Below are 27,058 nucleotides of genomic sequence, written 5' to 3' on the forward strand. Positions count from 1 at the left end.
TTTCACCCAAAATCAAATACATGTATGCAAATGGAAAACTTTCACCTTAGCAATATGCAAATGGAAAAGTTTTCATCAAAGCAACTATGTGAATGGAAAACTTTAACTAAAGCAAACTATGATAAATTTAATCTTCACAAATAATTGGAAAACTATCACCCAACACAGAATTTATAAAGTGACTTCAAACACGTGAAAACTTTCATCAAAACAAATTATGCTAACCAAGTCTAACTTTTTTTAACAACAGTACAACATGAGAAAAATTAGCCGCGTCACGACAAAACCAACATAATGGGTTTGCAATATAGTGATCAAAAGATAATGGTTATTTTCAGAATATTTACTGGCATTAATTAGTGCATCAGCATGAAGTTGTAATTGTTACAGCTTTTTATTTGTACCCTGAAACTGGCTGTGAAAAAACAAGATATTCTTTATTCAACTGTATAGAGGTGTGGATATGTCATTTTTATATTTTATTGTGTGTGTGTGTGTGTGGGGGGGGGGGGGGGGGTAGGGGGTAATTTGCTCACAGTAAAAAGACATTGTTCAGTGTAATTCTTTCCAAGTTTACTTGTCTTATAATCCCTCAAAAGAATTCTATTTTCACCTTGCAAGATTTTGGAATCAATCTATTTTAAAATTTTCATGATTAAAATTTTTTCATGCAAGTAAACAAACTATGTTGACTTAAAGTTTTCACATCTATCTTTATGGATGTTTGCTTTCTCCACAGGAGACTGACATTTTAAATAACCAATGTTGCCCTGTTTATGTGATATGAAAACTGATGGATATGACATTGTGATAAATGTGACTGAACAACAAACATAAAGTACAACATATAAAGCCTGCCGTGTGTGAAAAAACGATCAAAGCAAATCCAAAGATCAAAGCAGATCACATTCCACATGTAAAATACCTCGAAAGTTTTTGCCCTTCATTAGCTCTTCCCATACCAGTTTTATCAATGGCAGTGCTTTCCATGGGAATGGCCGAGTCAGCATTTCGTGGTGTCTTTAAGAATGAAGCATTCTCTATGTCCTCAGTGATTGGTTCTAAGTATGGATTGTCATTGGTTACAGCCACTTCCTGTGCGAACAAATCCATCTCATTTTTGGCAAAAGGAGCTTCAGGAGTATTGGCAGGGGTGCCTTTGGATACAAGCTGTGTATCAACTGAACCAGTGTTTGTATCCATTGACACAGTTGTTGGCTCAGTGCCAACTGTTTTTGCTTTTTCGACTACCTGACCAAGCTCTGCTTCTATTTCAACAGGTTCTTCTTCGATATCAGGGGATTTTATATATGTCTCATCAGGCTCCTCTGAAGTCACTAGCATGTCTTCTTTGGGAGACATTTTCTTGCTGATTTTGAGGTGTGATTTACCACTAGGAGTCCTAGACAGCACAGAGTCTCGGGCCTGGCTCGGCAACGTGTAGGGAAGTGGCATACCCTCAGTGCTTGCCCTACTTTGTACCTCAGAAAACAAGTCCTGTCTGCTGAATAATGGGCGTGAAAATGTAAAAAAAAAAATATTACCAACGGCAACAGATTGTCACCTTAGTGCAGTAACGGATTAACTCTTTATATAGTTTACCTTAGTGCAGTAACGGATTAACTCTTTATATAGTTTACCTTAGTGCAGTAACTGGTTAACTCTTTATATAATTTAAAAGGTGTTAACCCGTTGCGGCACTCAGGTGATGAAATATGGATTGGTCTGTATTAATCACTAATTGAAAAAAGTTTTGTGAGAAAAACGTGTTTCATTTAGGTTAGGTTAAAGTTAAGCCTCTTCTGACTGAGCAATATAGGCAACTTAACCAGATCATTACTCTTATAAACTTTATTCCAATAAAAAGAATGCCTTATAAAATGTCTTTTTTTTCTTCTTCTAAATAATGAAAGAGGATTTTAAGATTTAACTTAAAGATTATGTTAATAAAAAAAATCTGAAGAAGACTATATATATACATTTTATGTGGAAAGCTTGGAAAAGCTTTTGCTTTCATTGAACAGATTTTAAGATTTTATACAAATATACATACAAACAATATATAACATACAGAAAGTTTTTTTTATAGGTAACTTTCATTGTTTATGAAGAAATATATGACTACTGAGCCTGAATGTTAGAGCATTTTGTCAGTAGTGCAAATGAATTTTGAAAGTTTTTTTTACAGACTGATTTTACATAAAGACTGGACATTGGAAAGAGAGCAGTTACTTGATTGTGATGTTTTGTTTGATAAGGTTTTACAGTGCACTAAAACAATTTAGGTTATATGACAACAAAACAAGACAGATGATATTGGCAAACCTTGGGTGTCACAAATTCCAAAGCAACACCAAAGGTCAAAACCACCCCACCTGCTGGAGCTAAGAAATGCTTAGACACCAGAAATTTGTACCCATTTAGTCGCCTTACGATCACACAATGCTAAACAGTGGCTGAAATTCTGATGCCTCAACACCCTTAAAGGCAGCCAACCCATCAACCACAAGGGGAATAAGTAAGTAATCCATTTAAACAGTACATCAGTATCAACCTAGAAATGTTTTATCACTCATTCCAATTAGTTCTAACATCAAATTTTAACATACCTATGAAGTTTACCATTATAATTTATATGTCTTATGTTAGATATTGAATGTTTCAAAATTGAATCATTTAATATTCAAATCTTGCTGATGCGCATAAAAGTATAAGACATTGGACAAACTTATGATTGTTTTATTTTTTTTTCTAAAAACATTAAATCAAATACAACAGTTTATACATAATACCGAAAATGAATGGCCATATTTGGTGGATAGAATACATCATCGTCTGGATCTAAACTGAAATCTGATTGGCTGAAAACATGCATAGCAGGATTTGTGATAAAAATAAAATAAGTAAATAAATTAAAAACAAAAAACAAAAAAAACACACCTGAAATTTGATTGGCCCAAAACAAAGAAAGCTTATTTTTGTAAAAAGGACCTGAACAAAACAAACATAGCTGATTTTTCAGGCCAGAGAATTTAAACTGAAATCTGACCAGCTACATTCAAACACTGATGATTTGTAGAAAAACAAAATTGAACTAAAATCTGAAACAAAGCTGGCTTATTTTGTGTAAAACAAAAATCTAAATAGGAATCAGATAATTGACTCTAAACAAAAAAATATAACCTGTTTGCAGAAAACAGGATCTACACTAAATTCTATGTAAATATTCAATTGCGAGGAATGGTCCTAGAAACAACTTTGATTTTAAAAAAGATATATTTGCATGTTTTTTAACTGGTCAGTCTTAAGTTGAAAATCATGGACTGTCAGTCTGGGTTAAAACCTGTAAGGGCTACAAACTGACAATAGATCCAGAAATTTTAAGAATACTTTTTCACAGATAAAGGAAAGCTTTCAAGTGCTAGAAATGTACATCTAAACCTGCATATAACTCCTGAGTCAATATATATGCATTACAACTTCCCTGTTATTCTCCAGGGACCTTCAATTCAGTTTTCTATCAAAATAAACAGTGTACTAGCACATGCCTATCTACTGGAAAACATTTCCAGATAGTAAGCAGATTCAATAAAATGTTCGACACAATATCACTAAAGGACGTTTTCGGGAGTTTTCATATAGACATATAGGCAAAATCAAGTCTGTTCAATAGAATGTCTTTAAACTAAATAAGCATGTTGTTACAATATGAAAACAGAAACATTTTTAGGAAACAAAATTTGGGGTCAACATCCCTAATATCTTATGTTTTAAACCTTACACTTAATAGATAAAGAAATTATATCAATTAGACATAAAGGACTATAATTACCTGCCACTTCTGCGGGACTTTCTGCTGGATGAGCTGCGGTCAGAAATTGTTGAGAAACCGTCTGTCTCCTTCATCCTCTTTCTGAATGTAGACCTGAAGATTAAACAAGGGAGATAATTAACTATTTCGGCACTAATAATACAAGGGAGATAATTTAATATTACAGAACTCAAGATAATACAAGGGAGATAATTAACTATTTCAGAACTGAGGATAGTACAAGGGAGATAATTTACAATTTAGAACTGAAGATAGTACAAGGGAGATAATTTACTATTTCAGAACTGAAGATAGTACAAGGGAGATAATTTACTATTTCAGAACTGGAGATAATACAAGGGAGATAATTTACTATCTCAGAAATGAAGAAAATACAAGGGAGATAATTTAATATTTCAGAAATGAGGATAGAACAATGGAGATAATTTACTATTTCAGAACTAAAGATAGTACAAGGGAGATAATTTACTATTTCAGAACTAAAGATAATACAAGTGAGATAATTTACTATTTCAGAACTGAAGATAGTACAAGGGAGATAATTTACTATTTCAGAACTAAAGATAGTACAAGGGAGATAATTTACTATTTCAGAACTGGAGATAGTATACAAGTGAGATTATTTACTATTTAAAAACTGAAGATTGTACAAGGGAGATAATTAACTATTTCAGAACCGGAGATAAAACAAGGAAGATAGACTATTTTAGATAGTTTTTTTTCAGAACCAGATATAATACAAGGGAAATAATGTACTAATTCAGAGCTGGAGATAATACAAGGGAGATAATTTACTATTTCAGAACTGGAAAAAAATACAAGGGAGATAATTCATTTTTCCAAAAATGAAGATGATGCAAGGGAAATAATTTTCTATTTCAGAACTGAAAATTATACAAGGGAGATTACTTACTTTTTCAGAACTGATGATGGTTCAAGGGAGATAATTTACTTTTTAAGAACTTAAAATGAAAACAAGAGAGATAATTTGCTATTCCATAAATTAAAATGTTAATATAACTTACGCTGCTCCTTTTGACCTTGGGGTTAGAGGGCCATCCTTTTTACCTGAGAAACAAAGTAATATATCATATTTATTATATGCAAGTGCAAATGGTTGAGATATTTACACTTATTTTTGCCACATCACCGGCGGTGGATCAAACTATTACTGGCTTTCCTGGGTGACTAACCAGTAAATACCAATTTTTTTTATCAAAATGATTGACTAATATTATTACGCATGATTTCTGAATTAGCTGTGAGAGACAAATGACCATTAGAGTCAATGTCCGACATCAATTGTCACACAGAAATATGTTATATCAATGTCTAAGAATTAAGTACACATAAGTATCAATTACAATTAAATTTGAACAGTACAATAGACACTGAATTTAAATCATAATTACATGTATGTGATTTCAGATTAAAATTTGATATTTGTATTGAAATATTTTAATACTAATCATGGAATTTTTGAAAAAAAAGGAATAACTGGGAGTTTCTCCTAACAGACCTTGTTTACGTATAAAATAAACATAAACATTGTAAAATTCATAATACACAGAAAGGTAAGAGAGTTGTTGAATTCATAATACACTGGCTACAAAAATTTACCATTGTCAATTATAACAACATAGGTTAAATTTCAAAAACTCTTAAATGAAAACATTAATGTTAAATTCACAAAACACTGTAAAATGAAAACATTAATGTTAAATTCACAAAATACTGTAAATAAAATACATTGGTAAAATCTACAAAACATGTATGATTAATGATTAATTCATGGTGGATTAAAAAGCTAAACAATTTACAGAACGTACAATGTTAAATTCTTAGAGCACTGCAAATGAAAAACGTATATTAAATTTATAAAAACACTGAAAATCAAAAACACACAAGTTAACATCACAACAAAAAAACAACAACCAGAAAGCACTAATTTGTAAATCATGTTAAGACTACAGGCCCATCAATTACTCTTCATACTCTTTCACCAACCAATCACCCGAAACAAAACATTTACATAAAAATTCACTCAAAAAATCCACTCAACATGTAGACACTCACTACCAAGGGAATCTTTCCCGAGTATCGAGCCCCGCGGTGTTATAATCACGCTTATTTTACCACTCTCTATCTCGTCCTCATCGTTACTAGACATGCTGTTACTTTTCTCAACATTTTCAAAACCAGCATTCTCGTTAATATAAATTTTTTCCATGTTATAAGCAACCAAATTTTCCATGCTGTGAGCAACCTCATGCTTATTTGCGCTATTTATCATGCTGTTAAGGTCAATTCCAGACTCAGTATCTTCACCTTCAAAGTCCAAGTTCGAAATCTGTTCTACGTCAAACATGTTGTTCTCGTCGGAAATCTGGCTGTGTTTCGAGCTATGTTGATCTGCGTGTGACATGGTCCACTTTTCTGAGAAGTGCGACGTATCGTATTCGCTGACCGATATCGCACTTTCAAACGCGCTGTCTGTCGAGATTTCGTCAAAATTTCTACCTGTGTTGTCTCTATGCATAAAATTGGGCAGTGGACCAACCAGTGACAAATCAGTCAAAGTGCGCTCCTTGAGTAGTAATTTATCCAGGGATTTGGGACTACTTTTCGCAGAGCCTTTACTCACATCACTTCTCTCTTTAAAAAGTAGGTCTTCATCAAAATCTTTAACGGGTTCCTCATCGAAATTGAGCAACGGGTCTTGCATGAAAGGACTGTCATTTGTCATCATGAATTCAGCGTTATCAACATCATTTCCCATCAAGTCAGACAATGGTGTCGGCTGTTCCAATCTTTCACCGGGGTAAACCGACGCCCCTGCACGATCAAGCAAATCCATACGTGCATTAAAGCGACTCTTCTCAGATTTTAACCCTGTACTTTTAGCACCGTGCATGCTGACATCACGGGAAAATACAAGTTCATCATTATCGCTATAGGAACCAGGGGTCGTGGGGAGGTCGGCGTACATAGTGTTACGACCACTCGTGTCGTACATATCTATAACTGAAATTCAATCATGTACATTTTGTTCTCTCATAAAACTATAACTCATTTTGTATATTAATCATTTACCATTTATCAACAAACAAAATACAGTTCACTAAAAGATTGATTATGAACAAGGTTCACAAGCTACTGTATTGGATGCAGTCATGTTTAACAGGACCTTCCAGGTTTTAATTCTGGAAAATGGGCAAAAGCCCTCCCATACAAAAGCCCTTCCATCCAAAAATGACAAGGCTGACAAAGACCCTCCGGTGAAAATTGACAGGGCAGTCAAAAGCCATGGAAAGGCTTTTGTTCACCTTGTGATTTTTGGACGGGAGACCCTTTGTTCAGGAAAGCTTTTGTCATACACTCTTTTATTACAGGTCAGATACCAAGTTGCTTGTATTCCACAAAAAAAGATATGTTTATAACGTATATACAACTTTTATTTTCATGAACAAGAACCCTATGTTCTCTAGCATAGTCTTAACTTACCGGACTTGCCCTCTGACATGATAGAATGTTCCTTACGAGATCGTGAATCTTGCCACAACTCATCATCGTCTCTCTGAAATTTAACAATGTTAACCACTTCTACAGACAACTTTATTGTAAGTTATCCCTTTGTCATACAGCAATTTTGGTTTTAAAAATAATATCATTTTCGCCTTAACAAAAGTGGATTCGAACCCACAGTGTAAGATGGGCAAGTGGTTTGAAACCTGGATGACCTTAACCACTCAGCAATAGATGAATAGAAAGGTATTTAGCATTTATGTGAACTGTGTTCTGTATGCAAAAAAGGCAACAAAAATAAATCCCAAGTACAAGAGTATTATCAAGAACACCCATGTTATTTATGCAGATAAGAATTCAGACACTACTTTATCTTTTCAACAAAAGAAAACTATGCCACTAGAATGATATTAATGGCCAACTTGTTGACCTTATTGCCAGCTGGTGTCCCATAGGAGCACTTTTGGGGGTCTTCACAATCTGGTTTCCTCATAATGAGCCAGAACTTGCTTAGGTAATGGTAATTGAGAGGGTCAAGTTTTGAAATAAAAATAAAGTATAGATAATATATAATTACGTCTTCATCAAACAGTCCTGGAGTGGTGTCCGCCACCCAATTCTGAATTCGGTGAAACACCTCTGGGTCTTCATGCTCTCCAAACCTCTCTGCAAGCATCGCTAACGAGTACTCCTGAAATATTTATAGTATTTTAGTCGAACCTGAACATTTTTACCAGTTTTATGTCATTATGACCACTTTTATGTCATCATGACAATTTTATGTCATCATGACTAGTCTTAGGTCATTATGACAAGTTTTAGGTCAATATAACCAGTTTTAAATCATTATGACCAGTTTTAGGTCAATATGACAAGGTATTAGATTATGACCACTTTTAGGTCATTATGACCAGTTTATGGTCATTATGATAAGTTTTAGGTCATAATGTCAAGTTTAGGTCATTGTGACAAATTTTAGGTCATTGTGACAAATTTTAGGTCATTATGATCAGCTTTTGGTAATTATGACCAGTTTTAGGTCATAATGGCAAGTTTAGGTCATTAGTCCAGTTTTAAGTCAAGACAATTTTAAGTAAATATGACAAGTTTAGGTCATTATGACAAGTTTAAGATCACAATTATTTGTTTTTGTACGCCTAAAAACATGTCCCAATTTGAAAAAACTCCCTACAGCTAATTTTATGGTAGCAACAAAAATCAATCCAAAGGACTATTCGACTCTTTGCGGTATGAAAATAATCAAGACATGCCAAACTTCATCAATTTTTCATTACATTTTGATATTTAGTTTCATGTTTGCTGCAAGGAGACCTGAATATTGTTTGCATTCATATCAAGGTCTGCATTTTTCAATTTATCCTGACAGGGGAGGTAACTCAAGAATGTTTTACATAAGACAATAAATCTTGTATTACTTCCCTTCTGTCTGCAGTAACAAGTTTTTCAGCACTTATTTTTCTTTTTGGCTGGTGAGAAAAAATGGGATTTTTACTGCAATGTGGACTCTAAAACAGGTAAACTTTCAAAACTAAATTAAAATGGATAATTATAGTCCACTAACAACTGAACAAATAGTGACACCTTGAGATAATGTCTAAAACATGTTTTGGATACAATATAGTTATAGAAAGTATACAGACAAGATCAAAGACACAAGTTCATATGCAAATACAAGGATAATCTCACTGGATTTCTGAAAGAATGGCTATGAACAGTTTAAACAAAACTTAAACAAAAAAATATATAAAACCTTTGTTTGTTTAATTGGGTTTATGTCACACCAACACAGTATAGGTTCTATGGCCATTCCAGTTTTACTGGTGGAGGAAGACCTCAAGGTGTCCTTCGGTGCATTTTATCAGGCAAGAACGGGCACCCGAGTAAAACTACCAATGTTCTGTAAGCTAGCTCAGGATAGCTTCCTTTTAAAACCTTGGGGAAATAACAAAAACCAATATAGTGCTTTTGCGACCAGCATGGATCTAGACCCGGCTGGGCATACACGCAGTCTGATCAGGATCCATGCTGTTCGTTTACAAACCCTATTACAAGTAGAGAAACTGATAGCGAACAGCATGGATCTTGATCAGACTGCACAGATGCACAGGCTGGTCTGGATCCAAGCTGGTCGCAAATGCACTATATTGGTTGTGTCATGGCGCGGCTCAAATTTACCTGGTCCTCTCTGCTCCTGTATTCAGCTGATGTGATACCGACTGATTCTAGAAAATTGAGCAAAGTCTCCTTGTCATGAGCTCCAGTTAGAACACGGATAGCCTCGATCGCAGCTCCTTTAATACTCTCCTATATAACAACAAATAATTATGATAAGATTATAAAATTTGTCATCTGTAGCTATTCAGATCTGTATATATGTCCCTCAAGGACCCGCCTATTGGCTGTAACAAGGCTTGCCGTGTTGCCACACAAGGGTTGGTTCCCTGGTGACGGATATTCCTATCTGAACCGCAAACATATGTCAGATATTATTTCTTGCATCTATCATATTCTGTTATATTTTAAATTTAGATGGCCGGTCTTAAAAATAATTGTAACAATATATTTGTATGTTATCAACTGAAAATGTGTCAACAAGACATGGATACCTCCTCATTCCCACTGTTTTAAGTCAGTCTACGGATGCATAATGTGACAGATAAACAAGGGCAGATCTATATCCTCCACCTTCAAATTAATCTGAGACTTAAAATTTCAACCTCATTTTGTAAGAAAAAAATAATCTTATATAGTTGAGTAAAATACTTTATGAAATAGTAATAATGAAATGGCTGAATGAAAGTAATCAGGATTTCAATGATGACAATACATACATCTTGATCAACAAGTTTAGGCAGGATGAGCATTAACACATCATTTCTACCCTGTCCTATATTCTGTAGCGTCTGTAATGTAAACTTCTTGATGGCTGTATTACTGTTGTCCAAGTTCACACCAAGTTTGCCGATAATCTGATCCATCTGCTCCTCGGTCAAACCAAGTTCACTATGGAAACCAAAAGCAACAATGAACATGTACATGTAATATCTAAACCAATAAGGTAATCTTTAACTTACTGTATAAGTGGCTAATTCTGCGTCTCAAACAGCAAGCGAATTTAAAATTGCAGACATTTTGCATGAGGACATATTAGTCGACCATAACAAGGGTAGAATTTAATGACAGGTTATTGGATATTAATGCTAGAGGATATTTTAGTAATTTTCATTAATTTGCAAAATTGTATTTTTTTCTTTCTTTTTTTGCTAGGCAATAAAATTTTGGTGATAGCTGTAGGTAGCAGAAGGGAAAACATACAATATTTTATTTTAGGCCTAAATTTATTTAAACTGAAAAGGTCAACCTACTAGAACAAGTTTGTAACATAAGTTTGAAAAGGTCAACTTACTGGAACAAGTTGGTAATGTAAGTTTGAAAAGGTCAACTTACTGGAACAAGTTGGTAATATAAGTGTGAAAAGGTCAACTTACTGGAACAAGTTGGTAACATAAGTGTGAAAAGGTCAACTTACTGGAACAAGTTGGTAACATAAGTTTAAAAAAAACAACTTACTGGAACAAGTTGGTAACATAAGTTTGAAAAAATCAACTTGACGGAACAAGTTGGTAGCATAAGTATGAAAAGGTCAACTTACTGGAACAAGTTGGTAATGTAAGTTTGAAAAGGTCAACTTACTGGAACAAGTTGGTAATGTAAGTTTTAAAAGGTCAACTTACTGGAACAAGTTTGTAACATAAGTGTGAAAAGGTCAACTTACTGGAACAAGTTGGTAATGTAAGTTTGAAAAGGTCAACTTACTGGAAGAAGTTGGTAACATAAGTGTGAAAAGGTCAAATTACTGGAACAAGTTGGTAATGTAAGTTTGAAAAAATCAACTTGACGGAACAAGTTGGTAACATAAGTATGAAAAGGTCAACTTACTGGAACAAGTTGGTAACATATGTGTGAAAAGGTCAACTTACTGGAACAAGTTGGTAACATAAGTTTGAAAAGGTCAACTGACTAAAACAAGTTGGTAACATAAGTGTGAAAAGGTCAACTTACTGGAACATGTTGGTAACATAAGTTTGAAAAGATTAACTTAATGGAACAAGTTGGTAACATAAGTGTGAAAAGGTCAACTTACTGGAACATGTTGGTAACATAAGTTTGAAAAGATTAACTTAATGGAACAAGTTGGTAACATATGTGTGAAAAGGTCAACTTACTGGAACAAGTTGGTAACATAAGTTTGAAAAGGTCAACTGACTAAAACAAGTTGGTAATGCAAGTGTGGAAAGGTCAACTTACTGGAGCAAGTTGGTCAACTGACTAAAACAAGTTGGTAATGCAAGTGTGGAAAGGTCAACTTAATGGAACAAGTTGGTAACATATGTGTGAAAAGGTCAACATACTGGAACATGTTGGTAACATAAGTTTGAAAAGATTAACTTAATGGAACAAGTTGGTAACATATGTGTGAAAAGATTAACTTAATGGAACAAGTTGGTAACATATGTGTGAAAAGGTCAACTTACTGGAACAAGTTGGTAACATAAGTTTGAAAAGGTCAACTTAATGGAACAAGTTGGTAACATAAGTGTGAAAAGGTCAACATACTGGAACATGTTGGTAACATAAGTTTGAAAAGATTAACTTAATGGAACATGTTGGTAACATAAGTTTGAAAAGATTAACTTAATGGAACAAGTTGGTAACATATGTGTGAAAAGGTCAACTTACTGGAACATGTTGGTAACATAAGTTTGAAAAGATTAACTTAATGGAACAAGTTGGTAACATAAGTGTGAAAAGGTCAAACTTACTGGAACATGTTGGTAACATAAGTGCAGGCCTTGTCATAGACATCGGAATTGTTCTGGTCGCTAAGCACTTTCACCAGAATGTTAATGATGTCACCAAGCTCAAAGTCTCTGCCAATTTCCGGCATCCACTCCTCCTGTAACAGCTGTTGTATTATCACATGACTCATATGTGACTTTAACCTCCGTCCAGACTTGCTTTCCTACAAGTATAATATATCACAATTAATATATCACAGTATGTTCCATATAGCATTTATTTTATAGGTTAACATTACAAAATATATAGCAGAATTTTCATATATAGCATTTATTTTAACATTACAAAGATTTATTGACAATTTAGTATAAATTTATTAAAAACTTTGCAGACTTATCTACAAGTAAAATTTAATGTATCGCAGAATTTTCATGATATAGCATTTATTCATAAGTTAACTTTACAAAGATTTATTTGACAATTTAGTATGAAGTTATTGAAATTTTCGAAGACTTATTGACAACTTAGATTAAGTTCATTCTCAACTTAACATCGAACTTAACATGTACTTATGCTACAAAATCAATACTGACCTTAACATGAATGGCTGAAGAATCTTCATCAACCGCGTAATTTGTAAGTTTGAAACTTTTCTCTCTGGCCTCACTTTGAGCGCCGGACCTACGACCAGAGGTTCTTGAGTCATAATCCAGACGTGACAGCTCGATTCTCTTACTTTTAACTAGAAAACAAAATCAAGCGATCAAAATATTGTATATATTTTATGCAAAACTTATTTAACGATTAGAGAAAAACTAAGAAATGTACATTACCATCCATTCTAACACGACCGGCATTTTTTCCCTATTTAACATAGAAGAACCGAAAGTGTTTGTTATTATGCTATAAAGTCACTGTTTGACATTCGATATTTAGACATGTGACATAATCATTATACATGTCACGTAACCACTAAAAATGTGACGCGCTGAAAATAAGTACGGAAACAAATCAGGCGCAATTTTGCTTAATATCAGGTAAGGCAGCATTTATTTGTTGATGTCGTGTTAGAATCGAAATAATATATCCAAAACTTGATAACATCACTGTTTGTCATTCGGATGAGCATCATTATATATATAATTCCTCTCATATGAACTCCAAACAGCGATCTTATTGAGCGACAAAAACACGGTTTTGGATATATTATTACTTAAATATGTACATGTAATTTATTTACAAGGGCTTTTAAGAAAAAAAATGTTTCACAAAAAAAAAAAACTAGAAATGTGTCCATAGGACACGGATGCCCCCACACACCACTGTTCTGTCAATCTTATGACTCTAGGTCAAATATTTTTTGGACTACATGTGCCACAAGTTGAAAACTAAAAATCAACAAAGGGCCATAATTCTGTTAAATTTGGTTGCAGCAAAAATTCCTTCCTTTACTACCATCTACACATTAAGGTTGTAAATCCCTGGAAGTTTAAGCAAAATCTGCCATCTGGTTTAAGAGGAGTTACGTTTACAAAATTTCTACAAAGTATATAATGAAAAAATCAACAAAGGGCCATAATTCTGTTAAATTTGGTTGCAGCAAAAATTCCTTCCTTTACTGCCATCTACACATTAAGGTTGTTCATCCCTGGAAGTTTAAGCAAAATCTGCCATCCAGTTTAAGAAGAGTTGCATTCACAAATTTTCTACATAGTATATAGTGAAAAAATAATCAAAGGGCCATAATTCTGTAAAATTTGGTCGCAGTGAAAATTCCTTCCTTTACTACCATCTACACCTTAAGGTTGTTCATCCCTGTAAGTTTAAGCAAAATCTGCCATCCGGTTTAAGAGGAGTTGCGTTCACAAAATTTCTACATAGTATATAGTGAAAAAATCAACAAAGGGCCATAATTCTGTTAAATTTGGTCGCAACAAAAATTCCTTCCTTTACTACCATCCACACATTAAGGTTGTTCATCCCTGTAAGTTTAAGCAAAATCTGCCATCCGGTTTAAGAGGAGTTGCGTTCACAAGATTTCAGGACGTACAGACAGACGGACGGACGGACTGACTGATTGACGGACGGACAAGTGCAAAGCTATATGCTCCCACATTGTGGGGGCATAAAAAAAAAAAGCTAACATAAACTTGTAATGGAATATATAACAAACAATTAAGTTAAAGCTTTAAGAAATAACTAAAGAAAAAATTATAATAAAATAAAAAACCTTTTTATTTTTTATCTGAGAAACATGATAGCAAGGGTGAAAAAATCATAGCTATATCTAATACATTTGAAACTGCAGACTGCAGATAAGTAAAAAAAAATATATTAAAGTTATAAACTTTGGAAATAATGAAAGTGCCTTCTCTATCTAATTTGAAGCATTTCATTTGCAAGCTTGATTACTGTATGTTTCTTTTTTCATGAAATACTAGCTCACCCCCCACCCAAAAAAAAACACGAGGCTAAGGCCTCTATCAAATTAAGTGAGAAAAAACCACTGGCTTATAAGTGAATTGGTCTATAATGGAAGGTCTGTAATACAATGAATACTATGAATAATTATGTTAAAAGTATTTAGTATTAGACATAACAACAAACCATGAAAGAACTATATATGGAAGTTGTTGGCAAGTGTGAGATACATGATCCGATATCACATAATTATATTTATATATGGCGGATAATAAAATATTGTCACCTTAGTGCAGTATTTACAGGTTAAGTCATAAATTTAATAAGAGTTAGCCAGTTCATTATTGCATTTAGGTGACAAATTATATTCATATATTCATATTAAAAAATCATTTTAAGTCACTTAGAATTAACTATATCAACATTTTTCCCAAACAACTGTTGTTTATACAAATATCCAAATGGTACATTTCTATTATTTTTTATCAATATTTGGTGACAAATATAAGGAAAATGTGGAGAATTAGAAGGACTCAACTGTTACTGCACTAAGGTGTTTTGTTCTAGAATATTTCATTATCTGTTACATAAATATAATTATGTTATATCAGATAGTGCTTGTGCCCATTGTAGACCAATCCACTTAAACTTTGTACACTACACGTTTGTTCGTTTCATTTTACGCCTTTTCCGAACAGTATTTCAGTCATATAGGCGGGTAGTTTCCTAATCATCGTTCCTGGAGAGTTACACCAGTACTAGACTACCTTCCTCCGCGCTAAACTACCAAAGCATCTCCCAGGGATCGAACCCACGACAGAGAAAAATATGAAAATAAAAAATATTTCACCCAGACCTTGGCCACCATTATGATCAGTGTATTATATAATCACTTAAGAAGAAAACAACCTAAATACTGACAGAAAACTAAAGCATTCTATATGAAAAAAGCCAAAGTTTTGTTTCAGTGCCTACAAGAATAATGGTTGTAAACACTATGTACTGTACTATTTCCTATTATAGCTCTCTTTCTAATGGGTTCCAGGGTTCTTACAGACAAGACATCCTATGCCAAAATTCAAGCACTTTTTAAGCATGCCTCCCCTTTATTTTTAAGCAATTTGTTGCACATTTATTCATATGTAACTCATGATAAGTATCTTTAAAACAGTCATAAAACATTGGAAACTTGATTATTGACTGCTAAATAAGATACATTGTACATTCAGGGCTCTAGTATTACAAGCATATTTAATTATTAAGATTGTTCATCTACTCTCATTACATACATGCAATTTAAGGGCTGTTTCACCCATATTTCAAGTGTCTATTTTTTACAAACCCCTGGGGAAGATGAAGGACAGACTCCAGACATGTTGAAATATAAGCTACATGCTTTATTTGCAGTGAAACTGCACACCCATGTAGAGCTAATTGGAAACCATACATTATCTGTCTCTATACAACTACACTGGTAGAATCAGACTGACTAGTTACAAAACCTCTAGCAATATACAAGATAAATTTCGAACACTTGGTGCAAATTGGTCGAAACTCATAATTCATAAAATACACAAGGGAGTACGACCTTTTTTTGCATCAAATGTTCTTATTGTGCAAGAATATACCTGTATCGTTTGTACACGTAGAACTTCGACTTTTCGCACTACAAGCTGTAAATGTGTTTTAACTTGTTAATAAGTAAATCACACCAAAATAACATGATTTTTTTGGGGGTTAAATACGGTTTTTAATGCAAAAAGGCATAGAAAACAATAAAATAAGAGAAATACATAACAATGTGATGTCATAAGATTAATTCAATATTGCATGTCATACAAACTGACAAATGGTTTTAAATGGTTTTACCTACTACATGAAAAGAAAGGGCCATTACTCTGCCAAAGTTTATTTAGATAGAGATGAAAACGTATAAATTGCAACCCTTTGAATAAGCCATGCATACAATCTTTATTTTCCAGGGGTAAAATTTCAACATACGTACTGACTGAATAGCAAACATTGCAGACCATTATTCATGAAAGCTGATCATGGTCCGCACTGGTTACATAAGTAATAATAATATTAAGTTGCTGCTAGCAGACTAAAGGTTAATATTTTGGATTTTAATGAAATATAAATTTTTTTTCTGAGTTCTGTCTCAAATCTCAGGATTTTCATTGGTCAGTGTAAATTCTGTGACTGTTTCTGACCAATCAAATACCTGAGATCTGAGTTTGAGAATTTTTTCTAAAACCTTGAGAATTTCTTATAAAACCTTGAGAATTTCTTCTAAAACCTTGAGAATTTCTTCTAAAACCTTGAGAATTTCTTCTAAAACCTTGGGGTGCAGTCATATAGTAATTTTCCAGCTATACACATAATAAAGGACCTGAAAACTTCTATATATTTAGTATTTCAAGATTTCCAACAACAGGTGGTAAAACTACAGACATTTGGCAATCCAGCTTGTTATAGCTTTCTTCTATGAAAGAATCTATTCCCTAAGGGACTACAACCATGAGGAGCCTGTGAAATCAGCAAACTTAAACCAGACTAGGACCTCAAGGATTTTTTTTGGTAGGGCTATAAACAAACATGTAAATTTTAGCTAAAAAAAACAAATGAAAATTCAACTATCCCATCACCATAGTAACACAAAACTCTTTATTCAATACCTTCAGCTTTCATTAAAGGGGTCATCTTCAGAGATGATGGTGAAATCACTGTATATGTGTAACAAAAACTTTTTGCAATATTCAAAATATAATATAGTGATATTTACTTTATGGATAAATAGAGGATATTCAAGTTTTTTCAATAAATGGATACATGATTTATTTTCATCGATTGGTATGAAAATAAATATTTCAGGAGCGGCTGGTACCACTCATGAAATATGATGCTTTTTCATACCACAAGATGAAAATAAATCTAATAATAGTATTTATAAAAATAAACTTGAATTTTCTGTTTATAATATACATTTTTCTCTTTTTTAACACTTCCTCTTAAATTTTGTGTATTGGCTGAATTAAAAAGTAAGTAATCTGGCAAGATACCAGTGAAAATATTTATTAAAATAAAAAAAAATAAAAAAATATTTATAAGTGGAAATAAGGAAAATGAAAATACGATTTCATCAGTATTTCTCAATATTTCATTTGTAAGTATATAATAAACATTGATATCAGTATCAGCCATGTATGCTCATCAAAATTACCAAGAAAAGCTGAAAACAAGGTTTAACAATCGGAAAAATCTATTTTTAGCATCAGTGATCTTGATCAAGCCATCCAAAAAAAACCCAAATGTCAAGGGTAAGAGGTTAATTACAGGCATTAACAAACCATATGAAAATAAACTTTTCCTGTAGAAAACTACCAGTATAAAAATTGCAAATTCTTTCACAGTTAAAGTGATATCAATAAATGTGAAACAGTGAAATAAACAGCTCTATAAAGATTTAGGGATTCATTTCAACAGGTAGGTTGACCTCTTTAAGAGTGATTGAATTAAAAAAAAACTTTGCTTTGCTTTATAAATAGATATACCAAAAAACAACATATATATTAAACTTACTTTTATAAGCTGTAGGTGTGCCTGGCTTTGTTTTTCCAGCTTTCAATGTCGAAGATTCAGAGAGATTTGTGTATGATCGTTGACCAGAAGTTGGTTTGGAGCGGCTCAGCCCTTCTGACGATGTACTGTCCCAAGTGTACTAAATATAGAAATTTAATAGAGGATACTGAATGAGTGTAGGCTTTAATAGTAAGTTCATTGAACGAGTAGAATAAAATCATATCATGTAAGCCTCTGGCGAGCACAATATTGTTTTAATCAACTCGGTCAAAAAATTTACTTAACTTGTTTCATAGATTAAGTATTGATTCTACACGAATATGATATTCTATTTATCACATATCCGAAATAAGATCAATAATTCACATTGAATAAAAAGAGATATTTTTCATTGACGTGCCTATAGTGTAACGCTAACATTAGTGCGCTTTAATGCTATGTTTGTCTGTAACGCAAATGACATAATGTCACAAATGACATTACGTCAAAGTGTTATCACACTAGGGGTTATATCGTTTTTATCAAATGGCTAAATTATTACTATCCTGCGTCGTAGTTAATGTGAAAATAATAAACAATATGGTAAGAAAATAAACAGGCCACTAGTTGACTTGATGAAACATTATCTGCCTGGTTTTGGTTTAAGAGCCAACATTAAGGTACATTTCTAAAATGACAATTTTTTATGGAGACCTTAACAATTCTGTTACAAAATTTGGTATTAACAGTAAAATTTATTCAGAAGAGTTATATGTAACGTTAAACTTTTCTAGTTAAGCAAAATATTTCACAGATAATTATTTTCCTTACAGGCAAGATTTCAAGTAAATATATTTAGTTTAAAAAGTATTTATGTAAGTAAATAACAAGAATAAGATTATGTGAAGAAAATCATCATTACAAAGTTAGATTCTTAATGATTTATTGCTATTGTTACTTTAATTTTTGCATTCTTAAACAGATGACGACAGCACTTTAATTCTGTTTCCTGCATTACCTGGTTGTAGACGTTACAAGGATTTTGTTAAATTTAAGTGTCTACACACATTTTACGTTAAACTTCTTAGTTCTTTTCCAGGGAATTAATTAAATGCCCTACTTGACTTCTTCATTTCCAAGGATTTTTTTTGGGGGGGGTAATTGGCCTAGATAGTTTCTAAAGTTTTCCTTTTTTACACAAGGATTTTTATACACAAACCTTCCAAAGAATTTTGGAAAACCTGAGTTTTAACCAAAAAAAAAAAAACCCTTGTACAATTGGATAATTTTTTAGGTTTTCAAAGCAGTTTTAAAGGTATTTTTCCAAAACCTTGGAAAATCTATGCCCGGGAATTCAAATAATTTAATGTTATCATAAGCATTTTCCAAAAGTCAAAGAAATAATCATAAATGCCTATGGAAAAGCATTATTTATTGTAAATGGCTGACAAGTTACTTGCGATTCAAATTTTATCATTATCATGTAATTAATAAGTTATTGAGGTTAGAAATAAAACAGTTAGCACATCTTATCGCACTGCACACATGAGTTACCTGAAATAAAATTTCATGTTTAGGTAGCAAGATTAAAAAAAAGTATTAATTCGCAATTGGAAAACTATTAGTTCGTCACGAATGTCACACCTGAGTTACCTTTCCTGATTTTCTATTTTTATCATTGGCTTTTATCATCTTTTTCACATTTTCGACCGGTGTAGTATCGTTTCTACTTTTAGAAACAGACTGTGTCCGACTTTTTACGTCGGATTTAGATTTTGGCGACTTCGGACTTATTGTTTTGGTTCTTCCTTCAGCAATATATTTTTTCACAGGAGATTCTATCAAGCTTTTCAATGACACTGATGAAACGGAGGATATAACTGATCTGGGTGTTGGAGATGGCGTGTCATCCCATTTCATTACACGATATTCCAGTTGCTTCAAATCAAATATAATACTGAACACAATGTGAATCTTTAACTCTAATAGTTAAACGCCTCAAAATTAGGAATTTTCTAAATGAATGTCTATATTATTATACTTCATTATTATAAGATTTGCTTTGTTTAACTTATCTTGCTACTTTGGAGTAAATTTATGAACTTAAGAAAAATTAAAAGTAGATGTTAGGGAAAACTTATTTAAAGAAATTGACAACCTCCTAATCAATGAAAGTGTGATTTTTTTTGAAAACAGAAAAATCAAATGTATGATTTCCCACATTACAACATTATTAAAGACATCATGTTTAGAGTCAAAGATCATCCAGTATATTCCCTCATCAATATGTGTTGAACAAGAAATTTTTTCATCAATATAGGAAAAAATTTTGTAAAAGAAGGAACAATCAAACCGTGACCTGCTATATTTCTATAATGAATCTGTCTAGCTTTGAATTTGAAACAGTCCATTCAAAGTTCAAGGGATTTCAATATAGAAAATACAAAAATTTAGATGCCAACAGTATAGAGCCTGGTTAGACAGTTGTGCAGGCTGGCCTGGCTCTATACTGGTGGCAAAGGCTGATCATTTTTGGTTCCAACAGGTTAAGGGTTAAAACTTATATCATGACTATAAAATCTGTTTTTGTTTTACTTACAGTAGTTGATTGTTCTTTATCTTCTTCCTCATAAGCCCACCAGGCTGGCATGTGCTGTGGATTGGCTTTTGGCACCTGCAAATAGAGCCATTGATAATCATAGCAAAGCATACTGATGATACATCAATATCAATGTCCTTTGCATGATTATATCCTAACCATACTTTGTCATCACTGCTATGAAATTTGTCCATTATATATAACAGCTTAGATTTAGACATGGCCACCTGTTTTTGTATATGTTTTCGGTGAATTTTCATTTTCATAGACGTTAAAATGATTAATCAAAATTATCAATTTTTTCAAATGTGTATCGATTATTGATCAACAGAAAAATATCGATGATACAACAATATCGTCTATCGATGCCAGCTCTACCTGCAAACATTAACTTAAAGATATACTATGCTTGTTGAGCTACAATATTTAGCACAGAGTAAGTTGATCTAATAATTAGTTAAAATGTTTGTGAGAGTAGAAAAAAAACCAAAATGTTCATGTTCTACTTACAGGTTTTAATTGGAAAGGTCTCTCTTTTCTTAATGCATCATCAATCTTCCCACCGTGAGTTTTCAATTTCTTCCTTATAACAGAGTTAGGAATATATCCTGAAAAAGAGAATATTTGAATGTAGTCTCTTTGGCAATCTACTTCTTCTTGAAAAACAAAAAACATCAAATACTGAAAGAAAAGAGTATTAAAATATTTACATCATTTAATATTATTATTAATTCTTAGTCTGCGGGCAGCAATAGATTCTACCCAATCAGTCAACCAGTGCAGACCAGGATCATCCAGCTCATTAATGCTGTCTTATCATGAAATTTTCCCTAAAAATGATGAATGGTTTTGTCCAGATTAAAGGATGGACAAGCCCATTTTAGAGATTTAGGTTGGTAATTGTTAAGAATTAAGAATTTTTCTTTTAGTTCAGGATTTAGTCTCAAATATTTTTCCTATTTGAATATTTTAAACAAACTATACAACTTAATTATCAACAGTGCAAGTTCATTACACAAAAGGTGAAACCAAGACCAGTCCACGGACAGCGCGCTCCACTTTTCTGTGCTTGATATATTAAAATAAAAAAAAATAGAAAAAGGGGCATATAATTTTGCAAAAAGTAATTCAAGGATTATCTGCCCTTTTGAAATGGCTTCCTTTTATGACAATTAACTAAGTGTATATGAAGTTTGAAGTGAAAAGCTTTAATAATTTCTGACAAATTTAATAGATTTTAACAAAAAGAAACATCAAACAGGCTGACGCTAACGCCAATGTTGCCAATGTTGACAATAGCTCCATTTTTTTTGCCTTGAAAAAGTGGAGCTTAAAAGCGTAAGAAGAACAGGACTGAAGTATTGTGTAGCTAAAAAGGATTGAAATATTTTATTCAATAATACCATCAGGAGCTATAATTGGATCCCTCTTAAGGAGCTCTTGTTCTTTAAGCAGCCTCATCTCCTCTGCTCCAAGTCGTTTTTGCTGGTTTAGTTCTTTCAGAGCCTTCCCGACTGCTGACGGGTAAATCTCTAGCGAACCCCCGGAATCAAAGTACGTCTTTTTTCTCTCCTTCACTGAAGAGCCAGTTCTTGAAAGCTTTCTAAGAGTATCATCTATAAATAGAACAGAATCCTTAAAGTTGTAGAAAAAAAGGCCAATTAAAAAAAAAATCCATTTTTTTTTATTTCAAAGCTCAAAAAAAAATGCTCATTTGCAAAAAGGTTGTGCAGAGCACTTTTTGAGTAAAATGGAATTTCTTGTGCATTTTTTTTTTTATACATATTCAAATATGAGATTCAACCCTATCAAGCAAGGAATTGAAAGTTTAAATTTACCTGTAGAATTTGTGACAAATGAGTAGAAAACCCGACACCTGATTGTAGAATTTTGCATATATTTAGATCAATACCAACAAAGCTCAAGTATTATTTCTAGTCATATGATGTTGACTTTTGTCCAGCAGATACAACCTTCAGGGTTGTCATTAACATTTTTTGCAGGTTTGTCTTGAATATAAGGCCGTCATTTTTGTTTTGATCATGTATGACAATGAGTGTTAAATTTTGAGGCGGCCCAACATTCATTTGAGACCCTCAGCTACCTCTTAATGACAACCCATTCTTTGTCAAAGAAATGCAATTTCCTGCTTTGCACTAGGTGTCACAAATTGCTCTTGTATGTTCTATTATTTATTTATTTTGTTTGAGATACACACTCATTGAACCAAGACCTTATAATTACAGCCAGATTGTAAAAAGTTTTTGAGAAATAACAATGGTAGCATTTCTGAGGCATAACGAGCCTTTAAAAAGATATATCACACCTACTCTAATAACATGCTAGGATTATTCTATATTGACAACTTACTTTTCTTTTTCTGAGAAACGTTGTCTGCTGCTTTTCTCTTAACGTTGGAACTGATATCTGAAAAATATGTGAACAATATACAGCTTGAGTCATAAAATAAATTTATTGTTTTAAATTTTGTTTGTTTGTTGTGCTGCACCAACACAGATATGGCACAGAAAAAGGAAAACAATTTCGGCTGACCTCAAGTGTCACAACACTTCAAAGCAACACCTGAGGGTTCAAAATTGTTTTAAATATATGACTTTCTTGAGACATTTCCAGATTTTTTTTTAAGTTTGATTTACCTGCAGTTTTCATTTAAATCCCATAACTATGGACAACCCCTTCCCCTCCCATAAGTACTGGGGGCATAAAACAGTAAGAAAATATATGAATACAAAACTTCACAAGTACAACCAAAATGTTTTACAACTTAACAAATAAAATAAAGATAAAATTCTGAGTAACCAAGCTAGGTGTAATATCAATATCTCAGTCTATGCGAAAGACCAAAGATGTTTGCCAGACAGTAGGTCTGGTAAATTTTCAAAGTTTACCAGACCAAATTTAAATCTAATCACTATTGCAGCAATTATGTTCTTAAAAATCAGACTGACAAAACAAAACAAAACAACAACAGCCCTGATATGACAACAACAAAAAAAGTGAGAAAATTGTAAATTTACCATGATTTACACTGCTAGTACCACAAAACTTATAATTCTACTGAGATTCCCTGACTGCCTCAATGTTACAACCATTTTAAATCAATACTATTTTAACAGCTCATTAACAGGTTTTCAGGCAGTTTTGTTAATATATATATAAACTGCCATCCAAAAAACTGTAGCATCAGTTTATCACATAGTGATATGAGAACAGCAGCAGAAACAAGAAATGTCCAACAACATAAATGCCCCCATTTCAAGCCCCTGACTCATACTATTGGTTATTGATACAGAAACATGCTTAGAATAAATGGGTACATGAAAGTGTTCAGTTATGGAAAAAGAAAAATAATAACCAATATATGACCAGAAAATAAATGAAAAGTAAGATAAATAGTTTTAAAGAAAACAAGCAGAAACAATTCTGACATTTTTAAGGTCCCTGAAACCTTGACCTTTGACCTGGTGACCCCAAAATCAATAGGGGTCATTTACTAGTTACGACCAATCAGTATGTGAAATATGGAGATTTTGTTATAAATTGTTTTTAAGATATTCAGCGGAAACTATATGGTCCACCAACAGACAGACAGACAGATTTAAGGTCCTTGTGACCTTGACATTTGACCTAAAAACAGCAAAATCAATAGGGGTCATCTACCACATATGACTAATCAAATTGTGAAATATGAAGACTTTGTAATAAATAGTTTTCAAGATAATGAGCAGACACCATTCTGACATTTAAGACCCCTGTGACCTTGAACTTTGACCTAGTGACCCCAAAATCAATAGGGGTCATCTACTAGTTATAATCAATCAATATGTGACTTTGTAATAAATAGTTTTCAAGACAATGAAAAGTACCATTTCATTTAAGACCCCTGTGACCTTGACCTTTGACCTAGTGACCCCAATATCAATAGGGGTCATTTACTAGTTATGACCAATCAGTATGTGAAAACTGACTTTGTGATAAATAGTTTTTAAGATTATCAGTGGAAACCATGTTGTGTACTGACTTCGAACAGACAGCCAGTTTTGAAGGGGAAATTGAAGATGCAAATGTACAGTTGCCAGGGGCTGAAGAGTAAGGTTAAGAAATTAACAAACATCCTTCTGTTAAAGTCTAAAACTACATTTTTTTACCTTCCAGAAAGCCAATTCACCTATTTGATACAGGTTTATCCGAATTTTTGAAGGAAAGTGTATTAAATCAAGAGACTGAATTGTTAGTAACTGTTACTATAAATAACTTGTCTGGTCAGTCAAAATCAATAAGTATTAAAAGTTTCAGCAGTTAGTCATGACATTTGACCAGTACTATTGACTTCTGTTTCACTAATATACTATTGATCAGTAAGTATTGTAATGATAATCCCCAGCAGGTCATATTAAGTTAAAGGTAATCAAATATTAAAGGGACTCAACTGAGGTTTTTCAAGCATGACATGACTAGAAATATTTTCCCGATATTTGTGTACCATTTGATGTAGGTTTGGACCAATAAATTGTATACAAATTATTCTTCAACCCATTTTTCCACAATAATCATTAATATAGTGTAAAATGACCTAAACATGAAAAGTGTTACTCAAGTTGAGCTAAAAATCACACAAAAAATTAATTTTCCGTCTAATTCTGAACATATTTCTTTATTATCCTTTGTAAATTTTCCCACTTTAACCCTTTCCCCCATGAGCATATTGTGAAAAATGGCCATTTTCACTGAAAAGTCTCCTCTTACAAGTTCAAACTGCTATGAAACTATGAAAAATGCTTCAAACTAATCAAACTTGGCACAAATGTTGACTGGACCATTGCCTTTGTAACGACATGCTCAGTCTTAAATTTCCTGTTACCATGGCAACGAGGGGACATCTCAAAATTGCCAAAAATCACTATTTTGCCTCGATTTTTTCCATCAAAATTTATTTCAAAGTGCTTTTCAACTTCTCAAGGGATTGAGATAGAGTCAAAGGCTTTTCAGCGTTGGTTACACGTTACCTTATGATCAACCTGGGGTCATTTTAAGCCTCTCACAAGTCCAAAATTTTCTTGGAGATGAGGGGGACTCCGCCCCCCTTCTGGCAACCCCCTGGTGTATTATTTGGATGGGGGACGGCGCCGAAAAAATGGTCACTTTTTTTAACAACATTTCTCAAATGAAAAACAGTGTTTGGGATCTCAATTGGACATTTTTTCACTGTTTGAGGCCTCAAAAAGGGGGGGGGGGGGCAAAAAGCCGTCGAAACACGCTTATATAAGGGAAAAGGTTAAAAAAAAGTATTGCATTCTATAATCATATCCAAAAATAACTTTCCCATTCCATCTATACTTGTAAATATACCAATTTACAATTTTAATCAGGTATAAAATAATTGATCCTATTAAACCTTTGCATTTTAAACAGCCTGTAAGCATGAAAATTCCTTGTCTTCTCAAAATGTAAAAAACCTCGCTAAATTAGTTTTATGTTTTAAATAATTAAAGTATAATTAACACATTCAATATCATTAACAATTCTCTTTCATTGCATTGCCTTTTATCTCGCAATTCTTAAAGGGGCATTGACATTTTCTGTACTTTGCATCCCTGACATTTTTTTCAGTTTTAATTTACAGAAGATAGGAATTAAAGCAGCAGAAAGCAATGTAAGATAGCAGATATATCATGATCTGTAACAGGGGGAAAAAATATCTTATATTAAGTATAAGACAAGAAAGACATGCATCTGAAGAACACATGATATGTGTAAATACCTGTAGATAAAGAGGCTGTGTCTACAGTTTTTACACCAAACTTTAACTTTTGTTTCCCTTTAGCCCACACTAACAATCGGTCTGCAAAGTCCTTTCGTATAACACGGGTAGTTTTTCCGTCCACAAATATGACAAACTTTGCCGACTCTTTTTTTGTAGCTTTTTTAAATTTATCGATGACTTCCTCCTCTAGGCGTTGTCTACGACGTTGGACTATATCCACGGAATAATGAGCCAAGTTACAAATGTCTAGCCTGAAAATGAAATTATCAGAAATTTGTATTATTCAAACTCAAGCTATGTACTGATCACATTTTGTATATTTGTACATATATTATAAATAAGGTGACTTGTAGGTCCAATGAGCCAGGTGTCTTTGTATGTATTCGTATCATGTATCATGTGAAACTGATATAATGCACAATGTCGTTATAATAAATAATTTACTTACTTACTTACTAAATATTCCACAAAGACTTGGAACAGTTGAACAAACTAAACTGTTACTAACTGGTTA

The 27,058-nt window shown here is 32.9% G+C and overlaps 1 protein-coding gene across 6 annotated transcripts in view; it reads right to left on the reverse strand.

The window, feature by feature from the left end:
- Nucleotides 1-766: 766 nt before the first annotated feature.
- LOC132726366 (uncharacterized) overlaps nt 767-27,058 on the reverse strand; it is a 42,311-nt gene continuing 16,019 nt past the window's right edge. The window contains exons 5-22 of one of the 6 annotated variants that reach the window (XM_060711679.1): nt 26,542-26,795; nt 23,130-23,186; nt 22,163-22,375; nt 21,270-21,367; nt 20,760-20,834; nt 19,814-20,098; nt 18,182-18,320; nt 17,278-17,325; nt 12,772-12,920; nt 12,202-12,401; nt 10,210-10,381; nt 9,554-9,682; nt 7,935-8,048; nt 7,337-7,409; nt 6,161-6,856; nt 4,858-4,900; nt 3,833-3,925; nt 767-1,501 (exon numbers count right to left, since the gene is read on the reverse strand). In XM_060711679.1, coding sequence (XP_060567662.1) covers nt 904-1,501; nt 3,833-3,925; nt 4,858-4,900; nt 6,161-6,856; nt 7,337-7,409; nt 7,935-8,048; nt 9,554-9,682; nt 10,210-10,381; nt 12,202-12,401; nt 12,772-12,920; nt 17,278-17,325; nt 18,182-18,320; nt 19,814-20,098; nt 20,760-20,834; nt 21,270-21,367; nt 22,163-22,375; nt 23,130-23,186; nt 26,542-26,795 — 3,436 coding nt within the window. In that variant the 3' untranslated portion in view covers nt 767-903. Of the gene's footprint in view, nt 1,505-3,832; nt 3,926-4,857; nt 4,901-6,160; nt 6,857-7,336; nt 7,410-7,934; nt 8,049-9,553; nt 9,683-10,209; nt 10,382-12,201; nt 12,402-12,771; nt 12,921-16,227; nt 16,273-17,277; nt 17,326-18,181; nt 18,321-19,813; nt 20,099-20,759; nt 20,835-21,269; nt 21,368-22,162; nt 22,376-23,129; nt 23,187-26,541; nt 26,796-27,058 lie in introns of all 6 variants that reach the window. The other 5 variants (XM_060711678.1, XM_060711677.1, XM_060711680.1 and 2 more) reach the window with 5 other exon arrangements.

Source organism: Ruditapes philippinarum, unplaced genomic scaffold, assembly GCF_026571515.1.
Source record: "Ruditapes philippinarum isolate M1 unplaced genomic scaffold, ASM2657151v2 ctg382_1_1_1_1, whole genome shotgun sequence".
Classification (NCBI taxonomy): domain Eukaryota; kingdom Metazoa; phylum Mollusca; class Bivalvia; order Venerida; family Veneridae; genus Ruditapes; species Ruditapes philippinarum.